Below are 23673 nucleotides of genomic sequence, written 5' to 3'. Positions count from 1 at the left end.
TTGAACCTCAAACTTATCCCTACTGGGCATGTTATGACCGAACCAGTTGTACTGATCTTTATTTTTTCTCTGATGTCTCACTGATATAAACCTTTAAAACGGATACTAAGTTCATGACCAATGAACTCGGTATCATATTCCCCTAGACACCTTAAGAGGATCACTATTGAGCATGTCCATGACAAGCTGACAAACATATTCTTCGAAGGCACGTGAGAATCCACGACGCTCGGATTGTCCACATTTTGTTGGAAAATTTGGTTGATGGATGCTACTTGAGTCACCATATTTTGATTCTCCTACAAAATCACACGAATACAACATATATTAATAATAAATAATTATAATAATATTATTGTCATACTATATTAAATAATAAGGATTATAGAACTTATCTCTTGGGTTTATAGGCTTCCGAAAGACATATTATTTGAAAAAAAGTTTATGGTTGAGGCGTGTAAACACTGCCCTTAAGAGTAGATTTCGCCCCTCGAAGACAATGTCTCGATGTAGCAGGTTTGTAGCGCTCTACCCTCCAGGGTACAACAACCTCGATCCTTGTAGGTGTACACTCACAATACTCGGATCGTATCGAACAGCTTGAAACTTTCTTTTAGTGGAATAGATAAATTAAAGGAAATACATGAATACTTTGATCTTGGAAAGGTAATAAAGGAGATTGAATTTCTGTTGTATGCTTTTATCTAGAAAGCTAGGGATTATATATATGGCAGGAATGATCAATGTGATGACAATTTAACAATAGCAATTAAGCTATGTAACTTATGTAACCGAAAGGAATATTATGACATTGATTAGGAAGAATCAAAACGTCAAAATAGGAATGACATTTAAACTCTGTAACTTATGTAATAGAAAGGCAATATATATCTTGACATTGATGAGTAAACCAAAACGGAAGAAAGCAAATAAAGAACCACCATAGTTGCATACTTTGAACAAATGAATGATATATGAGTAAATTGATGAAATCTTTGTGTCAATCACAATCAAAGAGAGTTAATGATTATTGCCATCTGCAATTAAAGGTTCAATGTGAAAGTTCTTGAGAAAATGTAAAACGAAGAAGGAAAAATAGCTGGTATTGATCTTAATTGTTCAAAGTACACACCGACTAGGCATATATAGTAGCTATAGGATAGAGAGAGAAAATAGCCTACGTGGAGGACAACTGTAGGCCAGTATGAAGAGACTAATGCAACTAACTAGTTAATTAACCGCTAATTAGAACAAACTAATTACCCTAATTAGCAGACTAATAACTAGAGAATTATTATAACCCTAACATCCCGCCTCAACTTGATGTGGGGAAGAAACATCAAGTTGGAGCAAGTGTTGAGTGAAAACAAGTAACAAGTAGCAATCCCATTAAGTAGCAGCAAGTGGCGCAGCAGAGCCTTCACACTCCTCCTCAACTTGATGTCGAGAGAGTAACATCAAGTTGGAACAAAAGGATGTCGAGAGAGTAACATCAAGTTGGAACAAAAGAAGGTATGTTGAGGTGCACAAAGACCTTTCGTAAACAAGTCTGCAAGCTGATCATGGGAGGAGACAAACTGAAGCTTGAGACATCCAGCTTTCACTTGATTTCTAGTAAAGTGAACATCAACCGCAATATATTTGAGTTTGGAGTGAGAGACTGGTTTTGTAGCAAGAGACAAAGCTGAAATATTATCACAATGCAAAGTAGGAGATTTGGAGCATCAAGCTGGAAAGATATCAGTCTAGATGCTTCATCCAGGAGGAATGAGTGGCAATGATTGGCATAGCTTCAGAGGATAAAAGGCATGCCTACAGTTCAACATAGTAGTATCTGGAGGAGTTGCCATAAATATAGTCACTGGAGCAGAATTTACAATGCCATCACCTTCAAATGTGGTAGTAGTAGATACACTCGGCACAATGGCAGATAATAGGGAACCAAGTAAGTCCATTGCAGCATTGTTTGAATTAGGTGGCACAGCTGAAACAGAACCAAATGGACCACCCGAAACAGAATCACACGGATCAAATTCATCAATAAGCTATGGTTCCTGTTTTGAAGACGATGCAGAAGTAACAGAAGCACTAGTTACTTGGCTTGGATTATAGCTTGCAGGAGTAGAAGAAGCACTGGGAACAGAAGTTTGAACAGTGGTTGCTTCTCTTGGATTACCGGGTGCATGTGGAGAAGAAGCTCTGGGATTAGAAACTCTGATATCAACAGGGACACTAGCTCGTTCCTTTCGATCATCCCTTATCTTGTAATCCCCCATGACTTGATCAAATTTATTCACAGATGCCGAGTGATCATGTCCAAGTTTGTTGCCAATGAAGCCACCAAAGCCTTGATTTGAAATGTTAGGTAATTGAGATACACCTCCTTGTGAACTGTAGTTCTTGTTTCCGCCATTTTGTTGATGTTGAACAACAGGTTGCTGGAGGAAGAAGCCAATACCATTATACTGTGAGACATTCCCTTTGTAGTTTGAAGCAAGTTGTTGATGTTTGGAATAGTAACCATTTGTTCCAATGCTCAAATTATGTTGCTGCATCCCTCCATTGTAGAACATGTGACTTCCCCCTCCATTTTGAGCAACAAAAATAGCAGGAGACACCATACTACCAATATCATCACCATTCCATTGCATTCCTTGATTTAGAACTGGATTACTAGTAGGCATTCCATTCTGCATAGTCTTCATAGATTGATCCATAGTAGACTCCTCATCAAGTAAAAGAGAACGGAATTTAATCATTGTCATAGTTGTAATCTGAGCTTTGATTACTATTTTGAAAGTTAGGTACTCAGAGGGAAGGCCATTGACAGCAATGATAATAATCTCTTCCTCGGGAATATGAATGCCAAAAGAAGCTAATTGATCAGTAATGTCCTTGATACGCTGAAAATACTTATCTATAGTATCATTACCTTTCTGGATTGTGTATAGTTTTGTTTGGAGTTGCATAGCAGCTGTTCTAGAAGAGACACCATATCTCACCCTCAAATTTCTCCACACTTCACATGAATTATTGCTTCCAACTACAAAAGATAATGCTTCACTAGATAAAGTGGCAATGATAAGAGTCATCAGTGCTGTATCATTCTTTTCCCATTCTTGAAACTCCCTTGTAACTTCAGCATTCATGCTACCATCAGTTATCAAGAACTGAGGTGGAGAAGAATATGAACCATCAATGTATCCCTCTGAGCCAAGGCTTTTGACCATAATTTCCATTTGAAATAACCAAGTAATGTAATTGGTATCATCCAACTTCACAGGCAATAAATTGTAAATGCTCGAGAGCATATAGATGAGTGGCTGATTATTGCTATTCATGACTAAAAGAGTATAAGGTAACAAAACACCAATGCTTCCGCTTCAAATGATTACCACACAATCAATAAGAGGTAGCAAACTTCATCCTTCACCAACCACATAAAAAGAGATTAATTTCCCACTATTATCTTCACTGAGAAACAATTCATCCAGACAAACCCCAAAATATGCCACCAATTATCTTCACTTAATCAACTAGACCATAAGGCTTGAATCCGAGTATGAACTGAAAGCTCAAGTAACTAGAAGAGCAGAAACTGTTGCTAGAGATGAACAACTTCAAGGAATAAGAATCTTCTGCGGACTCACACAACTGCTGTTTCCTCCAGGATGCTTTACAAGCTAGCACAGGATTGTGCGCAGAAACCTTTCACTCCCAAGAAGTACTTTTCTATAGATCGTGTTTTCAGAAATGAAGCAGTAAATCGAACACAGGTAATAAACTGAATATCAATTATCTCTTGAACAAACGAGAAGCAACTCTGAGTCTTCAATTTCAGCAACACCATATTTATGACCACAAATCACAGATCTAGGCACTTTCAGCAATTTTCATCGAACAAAAACAGTAATCAAGTGTTCAAAACACAAATCCAAAGCTTCGATGTCATATTTCAGTCACAAATCACAGATCTATAATCTTCCACCAAATTTCAGTGAACAGAAGTAGTAGTCAAGTAATCACAACTCAAATCCAAAGCTTCGATGCTACATTATGAAGGTAAATCATATCAATTTCATATACTACTTCAACAAAATTGGCTTAAAAACTTCACAAGTTCAACAAGAACCATCACTGAGCAACTTATCTGAGATCGAAGAAAGCTTGCAGAAGAGAGAAGAGAGAATCTGAGCTACGATATTAGACGCTTAGGGCTCCAAGATCACCACAATCGTAACCTGGGACCTGATACCATGAAAGTTCTTGAGAAAATGTAAAACGAAGAAGGAAAAATAGCTGGTATTGATCTTAATTGTTCAAAGTACACACCGACAAGGCATATATAGCAGCTATAGGATAGAGAGAGAAAATAGCCTACGTGGAGGACAACTGTAGGCCAGTATGAAGAGACTAATGCAACTAACTAGTTAATTAACCGCTAATTAGAACAAACTAATTACCCTAATTAGCAGACTAATAACTAGAGAATTATTATAACCCTAACACAATGGAGGTTTCAAATATAGCTGGTATTTTGAAATATTCTAACTAAATTCCAACACATTTGAGCCCTTGAAGAGAACATTCTTTATATGTACAATGACATTTCATAATTCTAGGACTTCACATCAAGAAAAAGATGTGACACCCTCAAGGCCGTTTTATATATATATATATATATATATATATATATATATATATATATATATATTTATATATATATATATAGCTTTAAGGCAGTAATCAATGATCATCAATTTAACTGAAAATTCACAGAGATAATCTATACACTAGTACCTAAAAACTGAACGGTCGAGATGTAGATATGCGACCGAAAAGTGACCCAAAACTCGAAGTTCACACTTTAATTTTAAAGCGGACATATATATATATATATATATATCTATACTATTATTAAGAGAGGAGAGTTTGTCAACCAAAACAGAAATTTTTTACCAAAATATCCTTTAAATATTAAAAAATATTTAAATTGAAATATTTGAAAAAAACAAAATGGTCAATTCACAAATAAAAGAAAAACAAAAGAAATTTAACAAAAAAAAAAATCAAAAATCAAAAACAAAATATGAATTTGTGCATCAATTTTCTCTATATTCCTTGGAATAACTTCTCAAGTAATTATTCACACCCATAAGGTGTGTTTGGAGTCTAGTATATTTTGTTGTGACACCGTTACTCTGCCAAACTAGCCACTCAATTAACTTGAGCATTGGACGGTTATAGGGTCACACACTGACCCCTCTCTTTGGCCGTGATCTCTATTTTATAGGTGATGAAGAGCACCGAACGAATTCATCATTCCCGGCCTGTTGGGAAATTGTAGAAACACCAGCAAATGGCTATATAGTTTGATAAGACAATCCCGAAAAATCAACCGAAATATGACTCGTCTTCCAATCAAGTTATGGATTGAAAGTCGCAGAAGAAACAATTGTGCTCAAGCCATTTCCACCTCATGAAGTAAATCGCAAAATAAATCTTCATATACTTCGACATTAACAAATAACATTTGTGCTCAAGCCATTTCCACCTCATGAAGTAAATCGCAAAATAAATCTTCATATATTTCGACGTTAACAAATGTCTCCCTAGAGCTCCATTAAGAATTTTTAGGGTAGTTGGTGGCAAGTTGGTGGCCGAGCTTCGAGATTCGACTCGATAGTGGTGCAATAGAGTAGTGTTTTAGCATTGTTGATTTCAGGCTTTCTCTTCCCATCTTTGGGGACCCTTCGGTTTGGCAGTGCTAGTGGGGTTCATATATATATGGTTTTGGGAAAGGAAAAATCTCACATTAGAAAATGATGAGGTAAAATATAACAAATTGCACCAAGAACATTCATTTTTTTAGATTAGACCTGACGCCTAAGCAGAGGCGGTTATGTTGTGGACAATATCGAAGCCATGTCAGTTAATAGCAGATCCCGATGGACTGATTCCTCATTCCTTTTCAGTTTTAGTTATGCTCAACAGCTTCCACCGCAGGTAAGTTTCTTATCGGAGTTGCGCCGGCTCAGAAATTTTGGCTGATACTTCTTAAACATATCCTAGTTATTTCATTTCAAGTAGAATGCTCAAAAGTGAAAATGTTTATATCAAGTCAATAGGCATTTAAAAAGATATCTTAGTAAAATTAAAGCGTGGTCACGCTCATACGGTCATAGCCTCATACCTCCTTGATGCACTGCTAAGGAGAAATTGACAATGAAAAACATGTACATACCTTGTTTGTATTGCAATTATGTTCTCATACAAACCAACAGATCGAGTATTGATCATTTCAGTCCACTTAGACACAACGGAAAGGAGGAGAAGCCAAACAAATAGCAGATGACCACCATAGTAAGACTTGATATCATAGTGACTAACCACCATAATACGATTATACAACTGGCTAGTACCATGTGTATAACTTCCTCGTAAGAATGTGAATGAGAATGTTAAAAAGAAATTGTGATTGCAATGGATTATCTATCCCTCTTAAGTTGATTATCATATTGTCAACCAAGTCTCTAACCATGGACAATGGAATAGATATACATGATACCCTACAAAAATTGCAATAATTTTATATATAATTGATGATTCTCAAATATTGGAAGTTTCTTCACAATTTAACCATCAATCAAGATACAGCATCCAAAACATGAGAAGGAGCCTTCGGGTCCCTTTGGAAACATCAATTATATATTATTCCGATACCAGGAATAATAAAGGATCAGATGAGCATACCGAGGATAGTCTGCAAAGAAATCAGTGTACAATTGTGCATGAAGAGAACTCACAAGATTAACTCAAGACTATCCAGCTACCTCAAACATGATTCTCCTGTGCTTGCCTTTTCTGATCCCTTTCTGAGTGTCCAACCCTCCTGCCATGATCTTCTCCATAATCAAACCCATTATGGTGGGAGGTTCCAGGCTCATAATCACGACGCTGCTTCTTCTCTACAGCATCGAGGTTCGGGCTTTCTGCCTTGCGTTTGGGTGATTGGTATCCCTGGCCACCATCATCATGTGCAGATACCTCACCTTCTTCCACAGTATTTATATCAGTTCCACCATACCCAACACTGTCTTGATGTTTTCCGTCATGTATGTTCTCATGTTCTGGTCCATTTGAGGGCTTAGACCGGCTTTGACTCCCAGCAGCAAGTTCAATACCATCTTCCAGTTCCCTCTCAATGAGATCATCTTCATCCATCAAATCTTTCTTTCGAGCCATATCACCCTGAGACTTCCTACGTTTCTCCAGCGCTGCCTTCACCTTGTTTCTGTCAATCTTTTTTATAACATCCTGAGGTGACTGGCCAAGTGCACCTGTTCTATTCTCCACACTTCGATCAAATTGTTTGTCCTGCAATTCCCCGGCTTCTCTTGTTTCGCATGTCCCATTATTATCTTGACCTTCACCACATCCATCTGATGCAAATTTTGATGCATTTAGAGATTGTCCTCCTTTTTCCTGGTGGGATGACATTGGTCTGGGGTGCTGATTATCTTTGCATTCAACATCCACATTTTGGTCAGAAGCATTATTCGTTTCTGTACTTCTGCAGTCATTATTTCGACTTTGGGTGGTTCTGGGGGGTCCATCACCATTGTCAACATCTGAATGCTCAGAAGCTGGTCTAGATGATGAAGATTTCAAGGTTCCAGGTCTTGTAGCATGTTCTTCATTGCTAGCTGTACCTTTTGGCGGGGCCCGATGACTAGCACCACTAGCTGTACTTCCTTCCACTTCATTGGAAGCTGGAGCTCTATTTTGTTCATAAAGTTCCAACATTTGATTGCTAACTTCTGCAGAAAACAATTGTGTAAGATTAAAGCTGACAAGGCCATATATTCACAAAACTGTTTAACAATAAGTTACAGATGATCCAATTACTATTAATTCTTCCCAGCAACACTAATGTAATTGGCCAAACCATTTTCATTTTATTCCCAACTCGTTCTAAACTTTGAACTTTTAAGTTTTCCTTAGACCTGCTATACTTATTTGAGTAAGAAAAGGAATTAGAAGGGCAGAAAAAATAATGGAGGCAAATCTGGACTGATGGAGAACAAAGGGTGGGAAACGGACACTGTTGATTGTTCTGTAGCATCACCTACTGAATTAAAATGAGGACACCCACCCTCCAACTGGCGTGGGGTGACGTCAAACTCTTGCCACCAGACCTTCTCGCCATCTGACGGGAGCTTTACTTTGAGGAATTTGGCAGCGAGGAAAATGGCACCAGCTGCAATGTGGTGGGGTTTAAATTGCAAGCAAAGAGATGTCCGAAGTCTGCATGCCACATTCCAAGTTCAAGAAGTAAACGAAGAAAGGCCAAAGACAAGCAGAATATATTTACTGCGATCAAGCATACCCATCATTGACGAAATTCCATGCAACTTGAGCAAGGGCATTTTGAGCTACTTTAAATTTCTTTATCGCCTCAACAAGGGGTTTATAAGGATGCAGTAAATTAAGATCAAAACCAAGAGTTGCAAGAACAACCCTCTCTCCACTAAGAATTAGTTCTTTCTGCTGTTCATATACCTCCTGCAGTATTTCAGATTGTATTATAACACAATGATCAAATTAAAAACAGAGAAGAAATATTCTAGGCCACGTAATTGGCCTTGAGATCTTGAGGTAAAATAGACAGCAAACGATTATCATGAGTTCATGATTTCCAAAATTATTAGGATGATCTTAATGAGTAGTGCGTAACACAAATATGAATACAATGACTAATGAGGTACAGGAATGTATTGTGTACACGCACTGTTGTGAAAACTACCTTTTGCTTGATCTTCTGAACTGCTGCAGGATCCTTCTTATGTATAATTTCATAAGAAACGATGATAACATCTTTCAGTGGCCGTGGAGTTTCTTCAACCTTGCCAGCAAGAAACATACAAACTGTTGCAATAGTCTGCAGTAACATTTTAAGAGTTTAGTCAGTCACCACTGAGCATGATCATGATCTCAGTTCTTTATAATTTGTTCATTAGTACTTTTTCTTTTCTCCTATTTATCTTTTCCAGATTGAAAATAGAATTATAAAAATGTGTAAGAGTCAACAACAGCCAACACCGCAAGTTAGCTATTACCCCAGGTAGAAAGTCTAAACTAACTCAGACATAAAATAAATAGAAAAGCCAACCATAGGGGTTGGAGGGCATTCATATTATCAGTGCTCACCCTTCTATCATTTCTTGCATGTGATTGTCGAAGAAAAAATCGGTGACAGAAAATTATGGCTGTTGCAATTGTTACCTGGGGTCTGCATAACAAAACATTCAAGACTATGATCATGCTGAAACAATGAGTCAAAACAAAGTAAGAAAAGTATATGCAAACCTAATATGGAAAGAAAGATTTACAATGTCAATAGCAATCTGTAACAAGCCTACTAGGATAGTATTAATCAAGATTCAAATCAAACTTAAATCTGTCTTAGAAATCAAGTCGGACAGAGAAAACTAAAAGCATTCTAGATTAAAAAATCAAGCCAAAGAAGCAGAACTTGTACTAAAGAATCACTACAAGCCAAACAGATTTACAGGAACAAATCAACAAAACGGATAAAAAAAACAGCAAAACAAAAGGCTTAAACACAAAGCAGCTCTAAATAACATTTACCTAACTTTCAGGTGCATTGACTTGTATACCGTTGCTTTTATGTACAATACCAAACAGTTTACCATTCATCTTTTTACTATAGCTATTGAAAAAAAATACAAAATAAACAAGTACAACACTAATGGAACCCTAGTATTCCAAAAACTTCTTAACAAACTGGAGGGCACCAAAAAATTCAAATCCAGATATGACTAGAAGCAATAACTCAGAAAAGGTGAGCAGCAAAATCCAAAACATGAACCAATACGAAGGGGAAACTTCTTTCAAACTTTTGACGTAAACAAGCAAAGTGTTAAACTTCCCACTTATATTTTGCAAGGTATTAAATAGAGACAAATACCTGAAATAAAGAAGGATGAAGAGTTTGTCTTGACTTGCTTTTTTTAAAGAATCAAGAGTAATCATGCCAAAAAATAAGCCAAGATTACAAAAGAAACTGTTGAATTCTATAAAATAAAAAGAACCTGTTGAATTCTATAGAATACACACTTGCCCACAACCTCATTGTCTATTAAGATCTTACTAAACAATCATAAATAAAACGTAGTCACTTTTCTGCACTTTACATGCAAAAATATAGTTGACAAGTTTAGGTTCGACTTGATAATGGCAGAAGCCAGCAGTAGTGTGTATCGTTTCTTGTAAAGATATAGCCATAAAAAATCATACACTTCCTATATGCCAAAATCCTAAAATATATTAAGCCACCTGATTTGTATACCCAAAGGGCATTTGTGAGGAATAGAAAGCTTCAAAACATTATATCTTCCTTAAAACAATCTTCAAAGCATCAAGATTCTATCTTATCTTTTTTATAAGAAATGGAATATTCTGAAATGAAGTGTAAGAATTCAAAACTACTTTAATATAAAAATACTTCTCAGATGATGCTATATATATCAGCAAATGCAGCATGTCTACAGGTTTTGGTTTCAGGAATACAAAAACATACTGTGATACAAATGATATGACAATCTACGAAAAAGTTAGGCAGAGCCACAAAAGTTAAGATAAAATACAACTACAAAGCTAAATGACAACCTAAACAACAAAGAATCGGTTCAAGATAAATGGCAAACGAAATAAATTTGGAGGTAAGTCTCAGAAACTCACACTTTAAGTCTCATGCCCAAATCTTGTAGAAAAGTACAGTATGACTTGCGTAGATATGTCTCCTTCTTCAAGTCAATGCCATCTAGTCTAGATGGAGAATTTTCTTCAATTTCCTTTCTGTAAAAGTACCAACAGGATCCCTCCTCCAGCCTCTCCTGAGCATTAGAGGACCCACCATCATACATACCAGTGATTCCACTATGAGAGGACTCAGCCGGCAAAAAACCAGCCATATGTATATCTCTGCTCACAAATTTACAACAAACCGGATATACAAAATTTATAATGTTGAATGTTGTAGATTGGGACAGTCCCGTAGCTTCCTGTTCATGAATTAAGAGGTTGGTGAGGACGAGTTGGCCATAGAATATATAAATCACGAAATTAAGTGGCGTTGTGCACTAACCAAAAATATAAACAAAACACAGAAACCAAGCATGCAATCATTAAAGTAACTGTTAAATTTAGCACCCCAGCTAGCCAAACACAATGCCCTTTTTTTTTCACCTCATGTCCATGAAATAAAATTCTGTTTCTTTCTTCCAACTACTAACTTTTTCTTCCATTTGATATGCAATTTGTATCTGCATCCTCATATAAGACTGAACTTTCTATGTCAACAGTACTCTTGCATCACGATACAAATGAGTTAAAGTGGGCGTTTTCCTAGTCATGTCTCAAGTTTATACATATATTGGAAGCAATTCAGAATTTCAGATACTAAGCCATGAGGCCAAACGAATTCTCAACAGAAAACCATAATCCTTCGCAGATAAAGTTGATGAGGTCGATATCACAAAAACGTATATAAATTAAAATAAATAAACGATTCATAAGCTGCAAACGTTTAGTTCTTCAAGTCCTTAACAAGTCTCTCAATAACTACCCTATATGCTACAGTGGATAACAATGTAGGACACGTCAATCAACTATCTTTTACAAGTTCCCCTTCTCATGAATTTAATCTACAAAAGGCCACTAATTCATTCACCATTCATCAATACTTCTATAGCGGAAACCAGTACCCAATTGTTCATCTTTCGATACTGCACCAAAATTCATGCTCCTTTATTTTAGCGGTTTTGCAATGAAATGACAGCTCGGATTATGTATGAAGTTTCAAGATCTATACGACTACATTTGCTAGCTCAATCAATTGCAGAATCACAAAGAATTTCGACAAATATATAAAATAAAATACATAAAAAATTAATCATTGAAAACCCTACCCGCACCCCCTTTTCTTCTAAAACCTATTCTCATGAAATTCAATAAATATAAACCGAGCATTATCCTAAAGCGCCAATCTTCCCAGTATAAAAAACTACAGAAAACCCTAATAAAACAAAACCCATCTCTCTGGTTCGCATTTGCGATATCAAAATAGGGTAAATTTGGCATAATGCGCGCTTAAAATGGTTCGTAAAATTGAATGAGACGGGTAGAATTGAATGGAAAAGCAAATGCGCGAAACCAAAGTAAGAAGAAGATAGTGTTGTTACCTGGAATTGACGAATAGGAGAGGGCAGCTAGGGCAAAACAAGTAACCAATTTTGGATTTTAGGGTTTATGCTGTGGAGACTCTGAGGAGAGCGACAGAGAGAGAGAGAAGAATCGCGGTTTGGGTTGAGGCCCGGTTTTTAAGACTTGAGGGAAAATTAGAGAGAGAGCCTACTATTCCTTTTCTTTTCTCTTTTGTGTGTTGGATGACACGTGTGTGATTTTGGGTGGATGGGGTTTTCAAAGTTCAAATTCTCCATTTGGAGGAAAAACAAAAACACGATTTTTAATTTGCTTTGTAATTTTAATTTGCCTTGTTACTTTTTATATTTTTCTAACAAAAAAAAAACTAATTGAACAACCACACCGATCACAAACAATTTTTAAGGTCAATTGCAAGTAGATCTGTAGATGGACCGGATTTTGATCCGTATCCGCTCTAGATTTGTGGTTATTGAACGAGCTTGGATTGAAAATTTGATCCGTTGAGATATTAATTTGTTTATTTAAATGAATAAACACGGATTTTGGTTGATCTGATCCGTTTTTATAATAATTAAATATTATTTTTGTATTAATAAAATTTGGATTAAATAATATTTATTCCTTGAACTTTTAATTGAAAAACACTTCAGTCTTTTTCATTCTAATTTCACATGTTTAATCATTGTATTCTCAATTTTGGACCAATAGGTCCGTTCCGTTACTCTCCGTTTCGTTAATCCTTGAACTTTATTGTTCTGATGAAGTAGCATTGCATTTGGTTTCACCGACGGTGATGTTTGTAGGTCTTGATTTTCGTGATTTTGTGTTGTTTTTGCAGGTGGTTTGAAGGTTTGGCACAATGAGCTCGGAAAGCAGCAGCAATCGGAGTGTTCTTTCTCCGTTGGCAACAAACGCACGAGGACTAACGCAAGAGTATACACTTGAGATTGCTCTGGCAGATTTGATTGTAAGTTTTTTAACACACACACATATTTATATAGTACACTTGTGTATTTCTTTATTTGGTTACAATTTGTGTGTCTAGTTTCACTTTGATTAAATTGAACCAATAGATCATGTGACAATCCCTTCCACGCTTAAATTTCTATTATATATACCTTCACTTCCTCTTCTTCTTTTTTTAAATTTATTTTTTTTCTCTTTTTATTTTTATTTTTTATGTTTAGCTCTTCTTCTTCCAGTTCTCTCTTTTATCTCCTCGTTTGCGGCCTTCTCTTTGACATTAGACTAGATCGAACATTAGACCTGCCTCTATCTTAATGGCGTTTACTAAGTGTCATGGAACCGTTAAATGATTGGACATAATATATGTATCACTGTGCTACTACCACAAACTCTTTATCTACCCATATATGGTAGAGGGAGGATATGCAATGATTCTTTTTTGCTTGAGTATTAATATATATCGATATGATATTCTTCAAAAAAATAAAAGTTAAACAAAAAATATCTCTTAATATTTTTGTGGTGTTTAGTAAACGCCATAGAATTTCAAAAAGAATTTGATTAATATTTTTGTGACATTCATCATTCTTGCATTCATTTTTCAAAAGACCGAAATCCGAGCCCAAGTTGAATGATGAGAATCCCTATGGAGAATCGAAGTGGTTTGCTATAACCGATTCATGTAACCCTGAGATAATACTTTGTTCCGTTCATGAACCACGAGACAGCTTTTCAAGTAAAGGGATGTTTTGGTTTCACATCCTCGTTTCATCTCCAGATTTTACCACTGATTTCATAGCTCCTGCTATCATCAGCTGACTCCCATATCTTGTACATGGAGTTGTGGGGGTAGATCCAAAGTTGAATAGATATGGATGCCCTTTTACTTTATATATCCCTCAACCATAATTGAGGTTGATCAACAAGTTGTGGGCATAATTAACAAGACCGGGGACACTTACAAGGTTCAATTCAGAAATGAGTTCTTGTATGTGGAGGCTTCATCAAGCTCACACTTTGTCAAATATGATGATGTAAAGAGAGTTTTAGCCTTAATTACTCAAGTTACTAACTTGAGCAAGACTCAAAAGGTCTATCCCCACATTGAACAGCTCAAGTTTAGCGATTTGCAGACCGTAAAGGTACCGAATTTGTGCCAGGATATTTCACTCAACAGTTTTACTGTCAAGTTTGAGGGTTATGGAATAGATAGGTCTTTGATGAGCATGCAAAAGACCTTGGTCTTGGGGCTTTTGATCCTGCTGAGCATGCAATAGACCTTGGTCATCAGGGATGCAGTTTTGAATCAGATTGAGACGCCTTAGACATTATTTTGCTGTCTAGATACTAAGCTTGATGATAATGCAGCTTCTAGGCTTGCTTCTAAACTCCCTTTTGATAAGTTTGTTTGTGCTTCTTCAGTTGGCTTTTGAGGAGGCGTTTTGATTTGTTGGAATGGAAATAAACTGAATGTAAATACTATTTTTAAACATGCCTGCTACTTAAAAAAAAAATTTTGAAACGCTATGAAAAATCTCATTTAGTAAGCAAAAATATGGAATTAGCAATTGTTTGAGTCGACACAAATTTTTATAAATCAGTAAATAATGTCTCAATTTTTCATATAAAATTCATATTTTAAAAATCTATAACTCTAACTAGTATTAATACTTTAGAGTTCAAAATCGATGGTGGTTGCTTAATATTTATGTTGTTCTACTGCGTTTTGTGGCTGCTATGAAATACACTTGTTCAAAAAACAAAATTAAAGAGTTCAAAAATTGACAAACTAATGAATTATGCGACTAATATGATGTTGGTAAATATATAGTCTAATTGCTATATTAATAGATAAATCAAGAAAATATTTTTGCACACAATATACCAAATAGAACGCATAAATCTAAACAATGCAAAACGAATGAAAGTTAGAAAAACCTTAAACAATATGATCGAGTCTAGAACTTGGTTCTATGCCCTTAAGATGAAATTGCCTCCTCATCTTTGCTTAAAGGGTTTTAATGACAAACGTCTTCCATGATACAACGACTTTCTTCTTGTAGTAGTAGCAATCCAAACCTCAAGAACAACGAACTTAGATTGTGTATGAACTCTCTCTTGAAAAGACTCAATTGGTTTTTAAGGCACTAGGAACGGCACATATGTATATAAAAGAAGAGAAGGAAAGATGAATTCAAAAAGTTATTTTCAGAATATGGTGTAGTAAGTGTTTTATAGATGTAAGGTAACTTTTTGAGGAGAGATGACTTTTCATTCAAAGTTATCTTTTGTGATCAGCCATGACTTCTCATTCCATAGTAATTTACATTTATTCAACTTCACACGTTTTCACTAAATTATTCATCCACAAATTATGAAAAATAAAATATTTATTATCAAATTTTCCAACAATCCCCTACATGGATGAAATAATTAGTTAGAAATGAAAATTTCAAAAGACGACGCACGTGGACATATGAGAGAGTTCGGTTAAAATGATATCGCATCGGGATAGGTAGGTTTTGGCTTTGAACCTTCCTTAGTGAAATTCTATCGGATTTACTAGCTAATCAGTGAACATGATGTCTTGAACTGTTAAGCCATTTATGTAAACCAAGACAATAGTATTCACATAATAAATTTTCATACACATCTAGTTCTACTGTTGTGCCCTTCTGGTCATGGACAACACCCGATATTCATGAGTGTTTTAGAGAATTCAGCCTTCAAAATTCTTAAAGAAACGATCTCATTTCACACTCATATAGGTAGCTTCCTATGAAGAGTATCCTTCTATACCCCACTTGAAAAATCAAGTTATAGGAACCATTAAAAGCAAAGCTTACCCTCACTCAATATGCATTGTTTCATCATCGTAGGACATGGAAAGGAGATTTATCTCCGCCTAGAACCGCCTAGTCCCAGCCTAGCACCGCCTAGCACCACCGCCTAGCCCAGCGCCTAAGGGAAACGCCTAGGCCAAAATCGAAGCGGTTCCTTGCCGCCTAGGCCGTTTTTTAGAACATTGATTGTATGTATTCTTTGATCAGGTTGCAAACTTTAGACTTGCCAAATTGGCCTTAGATACAGATACTAATGCCAAGTTGGATCTATGATACCATCAGGAGCTAGCTAATTGTAGTGTTTATGTGTCTGCTGCAAGGCAGACTTGAGCAGAAGTACGTATTGTAGCATATGAAGCGCTAGCTCCTATTCATCACGTTTTCTTACTCTAGTTTTGTGCATCTTTGTTTCCAATAATTTGAGCATTTTTCTGGTTTAGTATGTCAACTTGTGCACAAATTAGGTTGGATCACTATCTTGGATTGAGAAAGAGTTGGCTTAGGCTATTTGTAATTTACCTATTTGTTGTTTCATACAGGTTCTGAGGAAAAGATTTATATAGTCTCATCATATAGCCTCATCGAGTTGGTGATAGACATTTTGTCTGCAGTGAAGAAAGAGAAGGATATGGGTCAAGTGGTGGGATAGAAATGGATGATGATGTAGAAAAAGAATATCATGGTCATGGTGCACAAGAAATGGAAACAATAAGAAATAGCATTACTCAAAGTTTGATGAATGCGCGTAATAACGTGAACATTTGAATATGTTATGATATTTGATGTGAACCAGAAACCAATTGTTATTAATGTTAATAATATATTTGTATAAGTTATTTTTAAAATTGTCTAATATTAATCATATGGTCACCATGATTTATAAAAATTGAAAGTTAACAAAAATTAATAAGGACATAATAAAGATTAAAAATAATAACAAGAGCATTTGAACAACATTGTATTACCAAACAATCAAGACAAAATAATCTCTCATGTCCAATTTGGTCATTCCACAAACAAAAAACACAAGCCAGTTTGAGTTTACCAAACACTTTGCCACTGACAGCTCTTATAAAAAGCCAGTTTACCAAACACTCAGCTACTTTGCTTTTCAGCCGCTTATTCTCAGAAATAAGCAGAAACCAGCTTTTCTGAAAAGCCCAGCCATACCAAACATAGCCATAGTATCTACATCAACTTTCCGTCAATTTGAGTCACGTGCAATGCATGTGAGGCCGAAAATGAGGGCAAAATGACTAATGTGCCCTCAAATTAATTTTTTGTCTTAGCCATGATTTAATTAAATAATATGGAGAATTTCACAAATGGTCACTCAACTATAACTCATTCGACACTTTGGTCACTGAAGTTTCAAATATATCACTTTGGTCACTCAACTATTACATTGTTAATGACTTAAGTCACTTTGTTAATTTTTTTTCATTAAAAAAAATTATAAAAAATACTCTTTAAGTGACTTAAGTGATTTGTTAAATTTTTTTCATTAAAAAAAAATTATAAAAAATACTCTTTGAGTGACTTAAGTGATTGACAGTGTAATAGTTGAGTGACCAAAGTGATATATTTGAAACTTCAGTGACTAAAGTGTCGAATGAGTCATAGTTGAGTGACCATTTGTGAAATTTTCCCTAAATAATATAATTAATTTAAATAAATTTCATAATTAAGAAAGAAAAAGGAAGAATTAAATAAATTTCTTCTTCTTCTCTCTCGTTTATCATCAATTTACCCATAATCGAGTTCACTCTCAATTCTCCGCCGTTAGCGAATTGCAAAAGAAGGAAGGAAATCAGAGAGTAGAAATGATGGATTAGAAAGGATGATCTTTCAATTTAGTCGGAGTAAATTGAGTGTCCGGGATCAGGAAATTGAGAGAAGGCAAGAAAAGAGAGAGTGGACTCACGACTCCAACATTGACTTCGTTGGGACTGGGATCGGCGAGAAAGGCTTCGGTGACGTCGAGAATGGGATCTTTGGGAGTAGGTTGGACAGTCCGCCAACAGGACATGGATCTCGCTGAAGACTGCGGTGGAGCTCCTCCGTTGAAGAAGTTTGGTGGAGAGCGCCATGGACTGAGTGACTTGGTTTGAGAGATGGAGAAGAAGAGAGGACTATGATGAATCTGTGACTAAAATTTGAGATTATATGGTGTTTTCTTTTTAGATCGTCAACTTTGGAGAGAGAATCGAAGCTTGGAAGCTTCGGAGTTGCTGGTGGGTTTTCTGCAATTTCCGGCGAATTTGATCTCAGTCGGCAAAGGCCGAGGTAAGAGGTCTAATCTACTCTTCAAGTTCTATACAATTATGTGTTCATTTTCGAGTTTCGGTTAAGTGTTGGAGGAATTGGTATTTTGGGTCCATCAGCCACCAGTGAGGGAGAGATGAGTAGAAGCTTGAAAAGGCTATTCTCACTCAAAACGCAGAAGCTTGGAAGAAGTTGCAAGCCTACCAAGTGTGTGCTGCAATGTTGAAGAGAGCATTGAAAGCCTCAAGAACGTTGAAGAAATAGAGCTTTCTCCAAGACGCACATGGAAGATGCCACTAATGGTTTGAGCTCGGGTTTGTCTATTTCAAATATGAACTTGAAAAGGTTTTCTCTTTCTGGGTTTTTATTGGGTGATTGAAATTCATATTTTGTGTTGAGGCAGAGGCCATTGTGCCAGAATCTTCATACTGGCTTGGAGGTGTACCAGCGGCGGTGGGAGGAGAACACAGCAGGCTTGGAATCTTCCATTTCTCTTCCAAAATGGGTTTGTCAAGTCCAAGAAGATGACCAATGTTCATTGAACATGAACAATTGCTGAGATTTTTTTTGTTTTTGCTTTTTTGATGGTTTTAAGAAGATGAACACCAAGAATTGAAGTTTTAGTTGTAACAAAAAAAAAATTTGAAGTTTTAATCAAGTTTTGGGGCTGATGTGAGTAAAAAGTCCATTTTGTCCTCATTTGCGGCCTCATATACATCGCACGTGACTTAAACTGACGGAGCCGTGACGGAAAGTTGACGTAGGTACTATGTTGATAAGAAAATATAAGTCCAAGTATCACGTTGATACGTTTGAAAGTTCAGGTATCATTTTGACAATCCTCAGTGTCTTCAAACACTATCTGTGCATTTTTCCCTATTAAATTTTCCAACATATGACTAATATAACAGCTCAAATTCTAAACATATTACAATTATAGACTAATATCTCAGAGTGATGAAACCCTAGCCACCCTAAAGATCGAAGTTGGTATCTGCAAGACCTTATACATCCGATGTCTAGCCTATCCTCTGGCCTCACCGACGTTGTGCTCTGCTGCCAGACGGGTATTTTGATGCTAGTGCTCGGGGGAGGCTTGATTGAGAGTGTTGTGCTCGAATGATTGACTGGATTGATCAACGTAGGTTTTCGGTGCAAATCTTGAGGCACTAATGTCGTCTTTTGCAGCCTCTGGTTTTATCGGCCATCATCGTGGTTTGTTGGCTCTTGGTGGTTCTCCGACGTTTGGATTGTTTAGGTTGATTCATCCCAGTGTTGCGTTCGGATCTACTTTAGGTTTCCAACATTTGTGACTCAATCCTAGATTGGCTGCAGTGGCGGAGGTTTTGGAGGGGAGGTCGCGGAGGTGTGGCTAAGCTGCTGATCATGCAGCTGTTTGGTGCAGAAGAAAACTAACTGGGCCTGAGTTGGGTTGTTCTATTAGGCTTTGGGGCTGGGGATGTCTTGTGTTGGGCTCGACTGGGTTGCTTTGCAATTGTTAAGCTTTCTTGCTTATTTCCAATAATTTCCTATAATATAGTCAAAGCTATATGCACTTTTGTGCACCCTATGTCTTTTAGTTTCTAAGCTTGCTATTCACTACGTCGTTTCATAATTCATAGACTTGCTTTACATAAGTGAGTGATCAATGTATAATGAGCGGACTTATCCCATGTATTGCCGTAGCACCACCACAACATCTTGATTTGTCTATAAATAACAACAGAAGAGTATGTAATGACAATTCTAGTTTGAGTATCAATGAAATATCTGTGACATATTATTCAAAAAGAATTCTATACATCTGATTCGTATGTGGTTGACCAACATGTCGGCAGTCACGTGCACCCACCAATAAAAACAAAAAGAACAAAAAAAAAAAAATGATCATAAAATTTCAATAAAATCAGAAAATTTAAACTCAGGAGCTGTCTCAGCTCCGCCTCTCCAGCTTTGTAAATCACATTTCCCAATCACTACTCCACCCCAAACTCCGTCTCTCTCCGATAGACTGAACAGCTGGACGGCTGAGATTGGCGGGATGGCATCGGCGGCGCCGGCGAACAAGATCGAGCGGGCCCACCTCATGTACCGGGAAGGGAGGTACCAGGAGGCCCTGGGATTCTACACCGAAGCCCTATCCATGGCCAAGACCAAACCCCAGAAGATTGCCCTCCACAGCAATAGAGCCGCTTGCTTCCTCAAGCTTCACGATTTCAAAAAGGTCCTCCCTTTTTTGTTTTTGTCTCTTCCTATTTTCAAAATTTCAGTACCCAGTAGTTGGTAAAGTATGTAAATTTTGTTTGGTAATGATCATTTTTGATTTTCCAAATTGTTTTCAGAGAATATGAATTGAAAATTTTAGTGCTCTTTATTCACATGGTTGAGAATCTTTGAGATGATTATGTTTTAGTCTCTATGTTGTACTAAAGGCTCTTTCTTTAGTAAGTACTCTTTTACTGTTTAAAGGCTTTGTTCTTATATGGTGGGTGAGTGATAATATAGTTGTATTAGTTAGTTTAGCTGTTATGTCTGGAGGTATTATTCATACTCTTATTTGATCCAACTTTTAAGCTCCTAAGTTTTCTATATGATTTGGAATTCGTTTCTTTCTATCGCGATAAGGAGACCCAGCAGCTCATAGAATTCTACACAAACTGTAAACTTTTCAGACATAAATTTAAAGAATCTCTTTGAATTCGTATGCTTTGTCCAGAGGTGTGTGATTGCCTTTTTCCCCGTGTCTTTTTATTCAGGAAACCAAGATGTAATGGCCAACACATCAATTCCTTTTCTTATTACAAATGTTGAGAGAATACTTAAGCTCAACTATTTTAGATCAAATTCGAGTCCTAAGTTCTAGAGCATATCTATCTTCTTCTGCATGGAAGACAACCTTGATTTTAAAATTCCATATTTGCTAGTTATGAGTTCAAATACTGTCAGAGTTGAGATGGAGAAAGTAGTGGTAGTTGCTCAATTTCAGTTATGAGGAAGATGAAACCATTTCCGTACAAACGATAGTTATTTCTTTCTTTCCCAATTTTTGTTCTTAGAAGGACTTTTATGTCTTACAGTCTTACCTGTAAGAAAAAACGTCCTTATAAGTTTTAAGAGGAAAACAATAGCACCTATAATATGTTTCATTATTTGTGGATTTGGTGGACTGACCAGGGAATCCATTCAAGTGAAGTATGTCAAAGCACTTCTTCTTTTTGGCTGTTAAGTGATGCCTGAAATTCAGCTTGATCTGTTGAGCACGGGAAAATTATGCATCCAGATGTAGGTTTTGATTTGACTGTGTATTAATGTAGCTTGTACCTCGGTCTTGTGTCTCTAATTTCTATCTATTTTCACATTGTGCATATATGTGCGCATACATGAAATTTCATCCATAGAAATTTGTTTCTGGCATTTTTTGTCCTATCTGGTGTTTGTTCTTTTCTGTTAATTGATTTCTTACATGAATTCATTCTGATCATCTTAGGCTGCAGAGGAATGTACCTCAGTGCTTGAGCTTGATTACAATCACACTGGAGCATTGATGTTGCGGGCTCAGACCCTGGTGACACTAAAGGAGTACCGCTCAGCACTCTTTGATGTTAATAGGCTCATAGAGTTAAATCCATCATCCGAAGTGTATCAGAACCTTGAAGCCCGTTTAAGGACGCAAGTGGTATAATCTCTTATTCTTTCTGCCAAATTTTCATTAATCCACATAGAATTTCCACATTACTTATGCTCCAATAATTGAAGATTAGGGGCCATTTAAGATTAATTCATAAGTTTGGTGACCTTGCTACTTAGTTATAGAATAGTTTGCATTTAGAATCTAAAATAGGAAAGCAATCATTTGTCCTCACTTTTCAAACAACTTCATGTTTCTGTTCATTTGTATTTGACATAGAATTATCATCATCACCACCATCATTGCAATTGTGAACATCATCACTTGAAGCCCGTTTAAGGACGCAAGTGGTGTAATCTCTTATTCTTGCTGCCAAATTTTCATTAATCCACATAGAATTTCCACATTACTTATGCTCCAATAATTGAAGATTAGGGGCCATTTGAGATTAATTCATAAGTTTGGTGACCTTGCTACTTAGTTATAGAATAGTTTGCATTTAGAATCTAAAATCGGAAAGCAATCATTTGTCCTCACTTTTCGAACAACTTCAGGTTTCTGTTCATTTGTATTTGACATAGAATTATCATCATCATCACCATCATGTTTGCAATTGTGAACATCATCATTGCAATAAATTTACAATTATGAACATCATCATCACCAGCAGCAGTGCAGCAGGTGCTGAAATCATAATTTGCACATGTCAATTTCCTGGCTGTGAGTAAGAAGTTATTTTTTCTGCTTGAGGAAAGTCACTGGCTCCAATACCCGAGTCCGAAGCAGAGCTAGAAGAAGAGGAAGAAGAAGAGGATGAAGCAGAGCCAAATAGATATGGGGAGAGAGAAGAGCAATATATAGGAAAAGAAGATGTAGTACCTTTGAGGGAAGGAAGGGATCAGCTTGCTGAGGTTAATAGGACTACTATTGCTGATGTCATCCCACTCAAGACACCAACGAACAAGGACTCTGCTGAAGAAGTAAGGGATCCAAAAGAAAACTCTATTAAGACTACTTCCCCGGCTGAAGTTACACCAGATAACATCAAAGTATCACCTGAAAAAGAAAAGGGATGGCAAGCAATCCCAAAACCGAAGGGACACTCTTCTCTGGACTATGGACGGTGGGACAGTGTGGAAGATGACTCTAGCGAAGATGATGATGATGATGATGAGGAAGAGTCTCGACCACAGTATCGGTTCCGTGTAAAAACTGTTGGTGTTCGGCCGGTAAAGTGAAGAGAAAATTATACACAGTACTCAAACCAGTCAGTCATGATCATAGTAAGTTCAAGGCTGAAAAGATCTGGTAGTTTCATATGCTGAGATTTTTATAGCTATGAGAATCCACCTTTGACATGTTAGCGAGCTTGACAATTGTATGGTCATAAGAATCAGGATTTTGCATTTTGTCCAGTTCAGTTGGATTCGTCGAATCTGTGCAGTTGTATATTACGCTCTGCCAATTTCGAATTATACATGCTGCAGCACAGAAATTAGGGGAAGCTCGGTCTTCAATTGAGATCAAACTAGCACGGATTGAGTATTGCTTATGAGCGTCAGGCAATCATTGCTACTTTGATGTAATTATGTGTTGTACATTGTCTGTGATGCTTGTATGAAAAGCATGGAAATTTGGATGTTTACCAGACAGATGATACAAGATTTCAATATTTAATTTATTTTTTATTACATTTTCTGGTGTCTTAAGTGTAGGGCATGT

At 36.6% G+C, this 23673-nt stretch overlaps 2 protein-coding genes across 3 annotated transcripts; one reads left to right on the top strand and one right to left on the bottom strand.

The window, feature by feature from the left end:
- Nucleotides 1-6562: 6562 nt before the first annotated feature.
- Nucleotides 6563-12410, bottom strand: LOC112164482 (cyclin-T1-4). 2 transcript variants are annotated; one of them, XM_024300688.2, is made up of 7 exons: nt 12267-12410; nt 10765-11087; nt 9211-9292; nt 8807-8941; nt 8390-8565; nt 8129-8307; nt 6563-7820 (listed from the first exon to the last, which is right to left on the bottom strand). In XM_024300688.2, exons 2-7 carry the CDS (start codon nt 10995-10997, stop codon nt 6835-6837), a joined length of 1791 nt encoding a protein of 596 aa, XP_024156456.1. In that variant the 5' UTR covers nt 10998-11087; nt 12267-12410; the 3' UTR covers nt 6563-6834. The 2 variants fall into 2 exon arrangements, with proteins under 2 accessions (XP_024156456.1, XP_024156457.1); XM_024300689.2 differs by having other exon boundaries at nt 8156-8307.
- Nucleotides 12411-20229: 7819 nt separating this feature from the next.
- Nucleotides 20230-23644, top strand: LOC112202735 (protein unc-45 homolog A). Its single transcript, XM_024343743.2, has 3 exons — nt 20230-20547; nt 21811-21999; nt 22707-23644. The coding sequence occupies exons 1-3, from the start codon at nt 20365-20367 to the stop codon at nt 23187-23189; spliced, it is 855 nt and encodes a 284-aa protein (XP_024199511.1). The 5' UTR covers nt 20230-20364; the 3' UTR covers nt 23190-23644.
- Nucleotides 23645-23673: the final 29 nt, after the last annotated feature.

The sequence above is a fragment of the Rosa chinensis genome, chromosome 5 (genome assembly GCF_002994745.2).
Source record: "Rosa chinensis cultivar Old Blush chromosome 5, RchiOBHm-V2, whole genome shotgun sequence".
In the NCBI taxonomy this organism is placed as follows: domain Eukaryota; kingdom Viridiplantae; phylum Streptophyta; class Magnoliopsida; order Rosales; family Rosaceae; genus Rosa; species Rosa chinensis.
The sequence above is the reverse complement of the archived record's forward strand: the minus strand, read 5'-3'. Positions and strand labels throughout refer to the sequence as shown.

Coding starts and splice junctions, on each gene's coding strand:
- LOC112202735 (XM_024343743.2), top strand. CDS start 20,365: ATGGCATCGGCGGCGCCGGCGAACAAGATCGAGCGGGCCCACCTCATG. Junction 20,548..21,810: donor AGCTTCACGATTTCAAAAAG/GTCCTCCCTTTT, acceptor TGATCATCTTAG/GCTGCAGAGGAATGTACCTC. Junction 22,000..22,706: donor CCCGTTTAAGGACGCAAGTG/GTATAATCTCTT, acceptor GCTTGAGGAAAG/TCACTGGCTCCAATACCCGA.
- LOC112164482 (XM_024300688.2), bottom strand. CDS start 10,997: ATGGCTGGTTTTTTGCCGGCTGAGTCCTCTCATAGTGGAATCACTGGT. Junction 9,293..10,764: donor TTGGGCATGAGACTTAAAGT/GTGAGTTTCTGA, acceptor TTTGTTATGCAG/ACCCCAGGTAACAATTGCAA. Junction 8,308..8,389: donor TGGAATTTCGTCAATGATGG/GTATGCTTGATC, acceptor TGTGGCATGCAG/ACTTCGGACATCTCTTTGCT.